General features: G+C 40.7%; 1 protein-coding gene across 1 annotated transcript; it reads left to right on the top strand.

Annotated features, from left to right (window-relative positions):
* The first annotated feature begins 4,980 nt into the window (after window positions 1-4,980).
* LOC109399745 (inhibitor of growth protein 1) lies at window positions 4,981-12,328 on the top strand. The gene is made up of 3 exons (XM_019672263.3): window positions 4,981-5,678; window positions 10,755-11,466; window positions 11,547-12,328. The coding sequence occupies exons 1-3, from the start codon at window positions 5,194-5,196 to the stop codon at window positions 11,751-11,753; spliced, it is 1,404 nt and encodes a 467-aa protein (XP_019527808.3). The 5' UTR covers window positions 4,981-5,193; the 3' UTR covers window positions 11,754-12,328.
* Window positions 12,329-12,818: the final 490 nt, after the last annotated feature.

Below are 12,818 nucleotides of genomic sequence, written 5' to 3' on the forward strand. Positions count from 1 at the left end.
CAAACCGGAGGAAAGCAAAAATTCAAATTTCAGCTGGGTGGTTCTGGCGCGGCGCGACCGACCGGTGTGACGTGCGACGTCGTCGACGATGCAACGTCTGCAACGTCGAATGTCGCGTCTTGCTGCTCTCAAGCTCTCTCAAGCAGGGCTCTGTGACAGAATAGGGGTGCTCATTATACTTATGACACATATGTGATATACAGGAATCACTGTTTAATAATTTGCGCTTGAAATGAGTACCAGACAGATAATTCGCTCCGTTCAAATCAGTCTTGTTAGAATTTTATTGATAGTGAGTACCGTTGTACTATCACATTGATAGTCAAATTCGTATCCTGTCCGGAGTAAAACATAACACAAGTCTGAGCGAGTTGATCGGACATGCGGCTTAACTATTCGATTAATTTATAATCGAACACCCCTATTTACTTCTAATTGACCAATCCAAATTCCTGTGTGGTAGTGGTTTGTGTTCAGATTTCCCGTGTTAATCTATCTGTAAGAACTTTGTAAACATCTTTTGTTCTCACGTATGAGCCTCTGCACGAATTTGCCCTGTCCTGCTCACTCCCACAGAACATTTGAAAACAGCGCGCACAGTAAAAGTCAAATTTGACTTTTACTGTGCGCGCTGTTTTTAAATTTTCTGTGGGAGTGAGCAGTACGCCAGATTCGTGCAGAGGCTCATAGTGGTAATCACGTTCAAATGTATGCGTGCCTTTTTTGTAGATGTAGTTGTGAAACTGTGAGGAAAACATTTGCACTCTTACACCGGATATTAGTTTTTTAATTATTAACCCGTTTTACCCAATTTGATTGGGTAATATTTTCATATGCAATTTGAATAGCCTTTGAATTGGCGTGCATTTTTGTGTGAGGAAAAATTCGTGCTAGTGTTCGTGTGTTGAAATGTCACTTATCTCTATATGGATAGGCTTGCAGTAGGTTTCGTGAGACTTTTTTTGGACAACTCAATTTGTTGTGTTTTCATCCTGATGGTTTCTGTTCTGTGTAGCAATCCTGCACGCGTGTGCGTGTGAGGTTATGTTGCATTCATACATCACGTATCACCCACTTGAGTTCTCCAAATTTTATCTCACGAAACCTATCCATATTGATTGATGCACCAAGCGGTAAGAAGAAGAGTTTTGACATCCAAGCGGTGTGCCGTTTACATCCATCGACCAATCAGCGACGAGGATCTAATCGACGGCACACCGCTTGGATGTCAAAACTTCTTCTTCTTTTCGCTTGGTGCATCAATCAATAGTCCATTTTACGAGCCAATTTTATGAATGAATTTTGACAGGAGGTAGCGTCCAATAACCCGTAAAAGTCAATATCATCATCAACATTGTTGTCACTTCGTAAAATGGCTCATTGAGTTGTCCAAAAAATGTCTCACGAAACCTAATGCAAGCCTATCCATATTAGCGTGGGACACAAAAAGACATTTCTAGATTGAGTTTAAATAAGGGCGAAAGTAACATGAGAGAGTTCTCTTCATCGACTCTCTCTTCTGCAAATTAAAGTGACAAGATGCAAATTCAATAGAACTCTCTTACACTTAGACGCTAGATTGCATCGCAACCTAGCGATTTATGAACAAAAAGTTCAACAATACTTGCATCTTGTCACTTTAATCTCAAGAAGAGAAAGTCGATGAAGAGAACTCTCTCATGTTACTTTCGCCCTTATTTAAACTCAATCCAGATTTTACTCCTGTACACTTTTTGAGTTCCATTTTGACCCCATATTAATTGTGCAAAATTTCAGCTCGATCGGAGAAACTATATTTTAGCGCCAGCCATTTTAAGTTTTCATACGATTTAGTATGGGGAAAATCACTTTTTCAAAGAAAAATCGCCACAAGTTGCCCCTTAACCCCTAAAAATAAATCGATGAATGATTTCTGTTGGAAATTTTACGAGGAACCAACCCTTCGAAGACCGCAAAGCGATCTAAGGCATGTGGAAAAAGTTATTGACTGAAAACCGAATGGCATGCAAACGCTGTTTAACATGTAAGGAATAACAATAAATAATAAAATCTCGTCATTTTATCGATCGGGTGAGGCCTTATAACTTTTTCCACGAACATCGCATCGGTTTGCTGTCTTCGGAGGTCTGATTCCTAGTGACGTTCTCTACCAGCCACTTGTCATCCGAATACTACCCCACAGTAAAAAAGCGAGCCAACATCTCTGACCCCCATTGTGCGTTGAACCCCATTTTGACAGCAAAAGTTTGTAAACAGTACACTTTTCTGGACCAACACTTGAAAAGCGCGTAATATTTTCCGCAACAAAAAAGAAAATTTTCGAAAATACTAGGAGAATCATGAAAAAATCTAATTCTCTTAGCTGAAATATGTTACAATAAATAAAAACGTGTTCAAATTAGGCCGCAATTGGGGATGCAAAGAACTTTTTTGTTAAAGAAAAAATATCATTCGTAAACTACGCCTAAATCAAATGTTTGACCTGAAACAGATGATGACTTCAAAAACATGGCCGCATCGCAGCCGGTTGTTCTCTACAGAAATCATTCATCGACTTATTTTTAGGGATCTAGGGGTGACTCCTAGCGATTTTTCTTTGCAGGAGTAAAATTTCCCCATAGTAAATCGTATGAAAAACTAAGAATGGCGGGCGCTAAAATATAGTTTTTCCGATGGATCTGAAATTTTGCACAGTTGATATGGGACCAAAGAGGAACTCAGAAAGTGTACAGGAGTTTGAGTTTTTCCATTTTTTGTTTTTTCCCATATAAACCGTGTACCAGGCTAATCCATATACGCAGGGTCGCCAGGTCAATTTTTGACAAATCTGGATGATTTAGGAAGTTTTGTCTGGAAAAGTCTGGATCGTGTAAAAAAACCCTACAAATTCCGGGAAAAACCTTACAAATTCCGAGAAAAACCTTACAAATCCCGAAAACAAATGTCTGGATCTTCCAGATTTTTGCAAAATGAGACCTCAAAAATCTGGATAAATCCAGATAAATCTGGAAGGTTGGCAACGCTGCATATACGTGAGAACAAAGGATGTTTACAAAGTTCTTACAGATAGATTAACACGGGAAATCTGAACACAAACCACTACCACACAGGAATTTGGATTGGTTAATAGAGATAAGTGACATTTCAACACACGAACACTAGCGTCAATTTTTCCTCACACAAAAGTACACGCCGATTGAAAGGCTATTCAGATTGTATATGCAAATATTACCCAATCGAATTGGGTAAAACGGATAAATAATGATAAAACTGACGTTCGGGACAAGAGTGCAAATATTTTCGTCAAAGTTTCACAACTACATCTACACAAAAGGCACGCATACATTTGAACGTGATTACCTCTATAGGGCACTGCATTGTTTTGATTTCGTATGGGATTTTGATGTTTCTTGGCCTTGTTGTTTACAAAATTTCTGTAAGAGTGAAAGAGAAGGAATGAATTCCATGCAGTGCCCTATACGTGAGAACAACCACTACCACACAGGAATTTGGATTGGTCACTGTCGTGTCGATTTTTGTGGATATGTTGGTGCAAATGATAAACGCTGCACAAACGTCCCATCATAGCAACATCCAAGCCGTTTTGTTTTCATCCTGGGACAACACGGTGGTATTTGTGATCTCTATTGATGAAACCTCCGCACTTGTTATTTTGTAAGCTTTAGTTGGTGTGGGTGGCGTGGTGGAAGCTCAATGTGTTTCAAACGACAGGTCAAATATAGATAAATAATGAAAGTTTGAAGAAAGATGCGCGCAGATTCGGTTTACTTTTGCTGGTGAAAATTTCATTTAATATTAAAATTAGGTATAATATACCGCATTTAGTTCACTACTGGACTGCGAACTGCGACATTATAAGTGCGAAAACGTAAATAAAAGTGCGCGATTGCATCAAATCAGGTTGATGTCTTCGGCGCACTATTTCTTCAATCTATGGAGAACAAGTGCTCTGAAGACACCGAGTTGATTTGATGCAATCGCGCACTTTTATTAGCGTTTTCGCACTCGTGAAAACTAGTGCGATAGTCCAGTGGTGAACTAAATGCGCTATAACTGGGAAGGATTTATTTCAAACCACTCTTTTTATCTTTAATTTGGCAGCTTGTAAACGTTATTGAATTAAAACTTACACGCAGAAAAATACTTTGTAAACACAATTAAATTCTAGTTCAAATCAACCGATTTTTCAGTTTGCTATAGCGACAAACTGATTTCTAGATTAAACTGAACTGTCTCATTTGTTTGATAATACAAATATTTTCATTTGACGAAATCTTTGACAGTTTGTTAGAACAAACTGAGATTTGATAGTTTCAACATAAAATGACAGATTGTTTTAAACGACTGCACTTTTGGTACTAACAAAACCAGAATGTGATTGTCGAGGTGATTGTGGTGGTGACGGCAGCTCCTGCGGCAGATCGGAAATCTATTTTTAGACACTCGGCAAGCGGATGGAAGCGAGAACGAATAAAAAAGGCAAAAAAGCGAAACCGACCAACTTTTTGAGGACGCTGTCTTGAGTACCTGCGCGTTATCCATCACGGCCAAAACTGCACCTGGAAGTTGGAGTGATGGTTTTGCTACACTTTCTTCGTTGTGGCGATGTTGGGGTAATAATTTTAAAGATGTGTGAGTGCATTCGGGCCATGTTTATGGTCCCCATTTTGTTGAAACAAATGAAGTTTTCATCGTTATATGGAATGATAGGAATTGATTGTTTTGATCGATAAACTCTAAGCAAAAACAAAGAAATATAACTTTGGAATAAGCAATTGTTCAGTTTGAAAATCAACCATGCGTTTTATTGTTTTAAACAAGCCTCTTTTTCCTGCGTGTATCAGTTTTTTTTTCAATTTTCTGCTTTGGGCTCACTTTCCACAATTCCAATCGGAACATCCCTCGTGGTCCACTGAACTGAAAACATGTAAACCTGTCAGTCGACGCATGCTGGTGTGCGTGTCATCGGAACAAAAGCGAACATGTAGAAGAAGAAACGCTGCGAAAATAGCAGACAGAAAGAATCGTAAGAAAAATACTTTGAATTTTGCTGCATCGCGAATGGCTTCTTGTTTCAAGTGAAGAAAATCTAGTGCTTTTCCCTCTGCGGTGCTCTTGGTGTTGTGAACCGTGCGGTTCCTTGGGGGAGTGATCAGTGGCATCAGTGTATAAATGAAGGAGACGCCATCCTCCGGTGGAACGATGATCAGCCAGGTAACAGTGGAGGCGCTTCATTCGGCCACCTACGTGGAAAACTATTTGGACTCGGTGGAAAACCTGCCGGACGATGTCCAGCGGCATCTGTCGCGGATCCGGGAAATCGACGTGCTGTACCGGAACCACCTGCGGGATGTGAGCGTGTACTACGAACAGTGGAGCAACAGCACCAACAATGGAACGAACCAGTTGAATGGTGGTGCTGGTACGGGGGGAAGTGGAGGCGGTGGGAGTGATTCGTCCTCGACGACGCCAGCGACGGAACCGGTCAGTAATGCCACCAAACGGGCCATTGCACGGATCCAGCAGGGGCTGATTGCGGCTCAGGAACTGGGCGACGAGAAGCTGCAGATTGTGCAACAGCTGCAGGACATGATTGACCACAAGACGCGTCAATTGGATCAGGACTTCAAGAATCTGGGAAGCGATTTCTTTTCGAGGTAGGTTGCTAAACAGATGTGTCTTATCGGGCATAATGTCGTTTAAGCTTGAGGGATTTCTTTTGAACACGAAACTGGGATTAAAAAGGTATGGCGTTTGTTGAAAAAAGTAAAGAATCTCAGTCGGGAGCCATTTGCCTAAAAAATGAGTTAATGAAAATGTAATGCTTCTGTTCTCTAATGTTGGTTTTAGTTTAAAACCTGATGATCGTAAAGAATGGAGCAAGATGGGTCACTTTCAAAAACGAACCTTTTCTCGGTGGTGTGAACAACTTTGTGTAAAACAATTAAGAATATTTTTCAAAATTATTAGGCATGTTAGTTCACATAAAGACTAAAGAGGCATATTAGCCAGATTGAAATTATGGATAGGATGATGAACAATACGTTTCAATCATTTCAGAAGAAAAGAGGTCAAAGTTATAGGTACATGGGCGAAACTACCAGTAGTGTCGTGCACCTTATCGTAGATATTCTCATGAGATGTCAAATTTAGCGTGTTATACTACTGGAATACTATAATTTTTCGACGTAACGAAACATCTGTACCTATCGAAATTTGCATTAAAAAGCTCAGAGTTGTCGAATTTCTGGCCAAAATATCGCCTAATCTACTGATTAACGCCATAGAATTATGGTAGAAGACTTTTGCCGGTGGGGCTCATTGGAATCATCCTGAAAAAAATTGCCAGAACCTTGATAGTGACTCCAGAATAACTCAAGATTTTTTTTAAAGGGGTTTATGCAGGATTCCTTTTGAAGTTCCTCTCTCTCTCTCTCTCTCTCTCTTGGCGTAACGTCCTCATTGGGACAAAGCCTGCAGTTATTAACTGAGAGCTTCCTCTGCCAATGACCATTTTGCATGCGTATATCGTGTGGCAGGCACGAAGATACTCTATGCCCAAGGAAGTCAAGGAAATTTCCTTTACGAAAAGATCCTGGACTGACCGGGAATCGAACCCGTCACCCTCAGCATGGCTATAAAGAAGAAGAAGGAATTCCGCTACAAGGATTTTTACACAGATTCCGTTAGGGTTTCTTTTCGGCCCTCTTTAGAAATACCTGTTGGAATGCCTCCCAGGATTTCTCTCAAAATTCTCTCCTTGTTTTTCACGCCATTTTTTTGTTCTTCCAGCATTTTTTTTTTTCAGGGTTCCTGAATTTCTCCTGGAGTTTTTTACGGGGATGCTACAGTATTTTTTTTGCTCCCAGAACCGCTATTGGAATTTTTCCTTAAGTTCCTCCAATTTTCTCAAAGAAATTTTTGTAGGATTTCTATCAGAATTCATCCCGAATTCTCTCCTAAAATTTCTCTTAGGATTCTTCTCGGAGATTTTACGCGATTCCTTCCGGTGTTCCTCTCGGGACTTTCCCAGGAGATCTTCCCAGAATTTATCTCAGAGTTGCTACGGGAGTTATTCCTGGGCAAGGATGGGAAATGTCACGGATTACATGAAACAAAAATGTCATGACATTTTTCAATTTCCACCATTTTCTATGTAAATTTACATGCCTGTACATTACCAATCGATAATGCCAATTAGTAATGGAAAGTTAATGGTATTTTTTGATAAACATTTCTCACTAGGGTCAGCAAAACTAGCAAATAATAAAATGAAATTTTTATGACATTTCCCATCCCTGTTCCTGAGATCTCTGATTGATTGATTGATTTATCTTTATTTGAGAGACTTTCTGCCCTTGGCTGGTTCGTCTCTTCCTGAGATTTCTATTAGAGTTCCTCCATGGATTTCTTAAGGATTTTTCGCAGTTTTAGTTCCTCGCGAGATTTCTTTCAAAGTTTTTCCTGTAATATCTCTGCAAGAAATTCTGTGAGCTTTCTTATAGTTCCTTCCTAGTTTTCTACAGGTCTTTCAGCTGGGATATTTCTTAAAGGTTCTCGCTGTTATTTTTCAAGTTTTATCTGAGACATCTCTCGGAGTTTCCCCTGGAACTTCTCTCAGAAGATTCCTTTCGATGTTGGTTCTGGAATGTCTCTCAGAGTTTTACCGAATGCACCCTGGACTTTCTCCTAATTTTTTTCCGGAGTACCTTCTGAGATCTCTACAGGAGCTCTTGCTGATATTTCTCATTAAATTCTTCCTGTGATTTTCCTGTTCCTCTTAGTTGTACCGGATTTCTTGCAGTGATCCACCTAATATTATTTTTTTACCGATTGTCATTGCATTATTCCCAAAACTCTTCCCGGAATCTTTACCTGAAATTGTCCCGAGATTCTGAATACTCCTTTAGGAATTTCTTTAATAGGTACTCCCAGAATTATTGCAGTGATTTTTCCATGGGTTTCCTCAGCATGTTTCCTGGGATAACTTACGAAGTTCCTTATAAGAAATTTCCGGAGAATTATTCAAAGAAACCCAAGTGAAATCTTGCGAGACTCTCCGCAAAGTCTTATTGAAGAAATCTTGACAGGAACTTCAGAAAAAAAAACCTGACAAAAAAAAATTAAACAAGCTGAACCACAATCTTATTAGGCTTTGATACTACTATTGTTCTAACTGCAATCTTTTATGAAGTCCCCCCAGGACTGCAGCGGTAATGTCAACCAGCATTCCCCTTAGAATGCCGCAGAGTAACATTTGAATCTCATAATTCAGGTTTTCTCCAGTACCACCTCGACCTTCGAGAAGGGAGCCATCAGTAGTTTAGCAGAGTAGGGCAATGCCAAAGAGAACTTCGAGCACTGTCTTGGGAGTTGAAGAGAATGCTCCAGGCATCGCCATCAAGTACATTCTCTGGAGATGGCCTAGTTTTGCTTGGATCGTTCTCACTTACTTAGCCCTTTTGCTACCACACAAGACATCCATAGTCCAATATTGGTCGAACACCAGTTGTGTAAATCCATTTGATATACTTGGGTTTTAGAACCCAAGTTTTACCAAAGGTTCGCCGGCATTGTCAGAAGGCTATACACACTTTCTTGATTCTGAACTCAATGTGAGGTGTCCAGGAAAGCTTGAAATCAGGAATGATTCCAACGTACTTTACCTGTTCAGTCACATTGATTTCAGAATCAAAGAGACGCAAAGGACGAACACCATTGCGGTTTCGCCTTTCCGTAAAAAGAACAATAGATTTTGCGCTTTGCAAGGTCGTAAAGGGTGGTGATACACATACCAACTAACAATCTTAGGAAGTTGTCGGCAAAACCATAAGTAGGAAAACCGCCATTATTGAGTTGCCTCAATAGCGTATCTGCCACGAAATTCCACAAAAGCCGTGACAAGACTCCCCCTTGGGGACCTCCACAAACACTCAATTTCCTAATCCCTGCTATTCGCATTCGCAATGTGGAAAAGAGATATCGGTTTTTGAGCATTTGATGAATCCAATTGGAAATCATTAAAGATATACCGTGACTCCGTGCGGCTTCCAATATGGCATCGAAAGGCACATTGCCAAAAGCACGCTCGATATCTTCTAAGAAAACACCCAAACATGATTGCTTTTGAGCGAATTCTTCTCGATATCGTAAACAACATTGTGTAAAAGAGTCACAGTGGACTTACCAGATTGGTAGACATGTTGGTTCACATGAAGAGGCACGTTGGCCAGATGAACATCACGGATGTGATGATCCACAATGCGTTCTAAGCATTTCAGAAGACAAGAGGTCAAACTGATAGGTCTGAAACTCTTTGCTTCTTTATACGACGCACGACCCAGTTTCGGAATGAACTTCACAGTAATAAGATTTGGAAATATACCCTGTCGCAAAACTGCAAACAAGTATTTTCTTCAAAACGTGTTTGAAATAATCAAATCCCTTCTGAAGCAAAATAGGATAAATCCCATCTGCCCCAGGAAGTTTGGAAAGAGCAAAGCTATTAAGTGCCCACTCAATCGATTCAATAGTTACAATACTCCGAGCTGAAGCCAGGGAACCATAACTACAAGAAAAGACATCAGGTTCATCCGAAGATGTAATATCCACATATCCAGGGAAGTGTGTGCTGAATAAGTATTCCAGAACTTCCTCATCAGAGGAAGCAAGATCGCCATATGGCAAACAAAATTCGTTCACTCGGAAATCCTTAGATTTCGCAAGGATTTTGTTTAACCGACTGACTTCACTCAAACTGGAAACATTTGTACAAAGGTTTTTCCAGCCGGATCGTTCAGCAGACCGGGGAGCTTTCCTGTAGGTCCAGCGAGTCGACCTGAAAACCTCCGAACCGGCCGAGCGTCGTCGGTTCCAACTCTTTCTACATTGTTTCCTGAATTTCGTCAGATCAGAGTTCCACCAAGGGGTTCTTGTGATCTTCACAGACCGTAGAAGGCATGCTTCTTTAAAAGCTTCCATGATGAAGGTCGTTGTAGTATCAACGGCATCATCTAAATCACTTGGAGTGTCAATGGATGATGAATATCCTTGAAATTTGGCCGCAACCAAATCAGTAAAAAGTTCCCAGTTTGTTGACCGAGGATTCCTGAAACGCAATGTTTGCGAAGTAACATTTAAATGTTCAAAAAAGATGTAGCAATGGTCAGATAAAGATTCTTCATCTGACACATGCCAATTGGTCAGCTCGTGACTAATTCTACTAGAGCAAAGCGTTATATCTAACATTTCCTCTCTCTAGCAGATACCATGAAGGTTGGGCGGTTGCCTATGTTAAGTAATGCAAGATCTGTACTACTTAAGTACTCCATCAAACTGGAGCCTCTCTAGTAAATGTTTGCGCTGCCCCAGATAATATGGTGAGCATTAGCATCACTGCTAACAATTAGCGGAAGGCCTTTTGAAGTGCAGTATGCGATGTCTTGTTTGAAAGCATCCGTAGGGGATGGTTCATCATGCGGTAATTATACTGAACAATAACAAGTTTCCAATAGATACCTACATTAATCGCGACAGCACATACATCTCTGGTGGTTAGTGTAGAGATGAACAATGATTGCGTTGTTGACAAGCACACATGCTCGAGGCATGATACGCGTGTGTGCTATTTTATTTTAAACAGATTTTATTATAAATCTGTTTCAATCGACCAACTGTTATGTCTAACATAGGTTTTGAGCAGTCTATCATATACTCTTCTTTCTTCCTTGCAGATTGGACTACAATCGAGAGGAGAAGGTGACGGAAGGTCAACAAAAAGAAATACGTTCCAACAGCCCCGGAACTGCATGTTCACCAAATAGTGTAAATGCATCTCCGGCCATTTTTTCCTCGAACGCCGGCAATGGACAGAGCGCCGCTGGAGGTGGTACAAACGGTGGCAATGGTTCGTCAGCGAACGCCACAGGAGGAAATTATTCCTCCAACAGTGGTAGTAATAATTCCGGAAATGGCAATGGTTCTGGAGGAAGTACCAGCAGTGGAAATGGTGGGGGTGGAGGAGGAGGCGGGGGTGGCGGCAGTGGAAGCGGAGCAGGATCTGAACGTGGATCGAAGAGAGCGCGTCGTACCCGCAACGAGCAGAATAGTGGCAGTGCCAACGGTTCCAGTACTCCGAACTCCACATCCGGAATGCCGATGGATATTGATCCGATTGACACGAGCAATATCAAACAGGAGGTGGGACTCGGAAGTGGTAGTGGGCAAGCATCGGGAAGTGGTGCCAGTGGCAGTGGAACCGGAGGCAAAAACAACTCCGGACAGTCGAATAATAGCAGCGGCCAGGGCAAGAAGGGTAACGCCGGATCGGGTAAGAAGAAGAAACGAAAGACAGGTCGGGGACAAGCCCGGGAAGCACGAGAGGACACTCCCCCGCCAGAGGAAACCATCGATCCGGATGAGCCGACGTATTGTTTATGTGATCAGGTAAGCTGGAGCAATCACTTTCAATTTTTTTCGGTTATTACCAAAAAATTTATACTCTGATACAATCCTTTCTCTTGCAGATCTCCTTCGGCGAGATGATCCTGTGTGATAACGATCTGTGTCCGATCGAGTGGTTCCACTTTAGCTGCGTGGCACTCATGTCCAAACCGAAGGGCAAGTGGTTCTGTCCGAACTGCCGGGGCGACCGGCCGAACGTGATGAAACCGAAGGCCCAGTTCCTGAAGGAGCTGGAACGGTACAACAAAGAAAAGGAGGAAAAAACCTAAAAAAAAATCGAAGTGGGAGCGTTTGGCCGAAACTTTACTTCTATGTAACTTATTGTATTTTTTTTTTCTTTTACCGTTTTATTTTTGCTACATTCGAATAAGGGCTACAATAATCAATCCAAGAATCACTTCTTGGATAATTGTATAGATCTTTATTTTTTCCTAAAAATGTCATGCAAGTTAAATCCCTTTATACATTTGTTTTTGCAAATCACGTCAGAGCATTAGGGATAAGAATTGTTCCACTTTCTTTCCTAATCATTTTATTAGATGACTTTTTACTTAAGACGCATAAATATTAAGATTTCTTCTTAAGTATGAGATACAATTTTTATTTCCATGGGGTTTGAGAACGTTGTTATAATGAGAATAACTTCATCCGAGTATGATTGCCATTTCATTCAGTTGAAAATCGTTGTAAACAGTTTATTTTTTCTTCAAAAACAATTATTAAAAAGAAACGAAACACATCTGATAGTATATTTGGTGAGAGAGACAAACAACAAAAATCTTACATTTATGGAAAATATTGTATTGCGAAATTATAAGAAAAAATAAAACCGATTTGACTTCAATGCGATTTTGTGTTGTTATTTAACTGGAGTGAATAGTCGTCCCAATTTGAATGTGTGTCAACACAAACAAGATGATCATCAAGAGTAAAGTGATAGTGACACTAAACACACTGAGAGCAGAAATCAAAACACACAATTGATAACACTGATTATGATGACAAAGACACCCATTTAGGTCAGAGCTACCTACGCGTATAGAATATACGACATCACAAATGGTGTCTACATAAGGTTTTCGCCTAAGAGATCTTGTCTACTGCTATTCACTACTATCAATCACTGGCAGGGTGTAATAGGCCATGTCAATGGCTTGTATCTTCCTTGACGCTTTGTTGGCTACTACAACATAACTTTACTCCAGCGCCGAACAAATATGTAGTAGAGTGCCATGTTCGTTGGTCTTGTGCGATGTTCTTCCGGACTCCCCGTACGTTTAGGATGCCCAGGTTTTCTTCAACCACGTGCTGCCAGCCGAGGTCCATAAGTCACC

The sequence above is a fragment of the Aedes albopictus genome, chromosome 3 (assembly GCF_035046485.1).
Source record: "Aedes albopictus strain Foshan chromosome 3, AalbF5, whole genome shotgun sequence".
NCBI classification, from domain to species: Eukaryota; Metazoa; Arthropoda; class Insecta; order Diptera; family Culicidae; genus Aedes; species Aedes albopictus.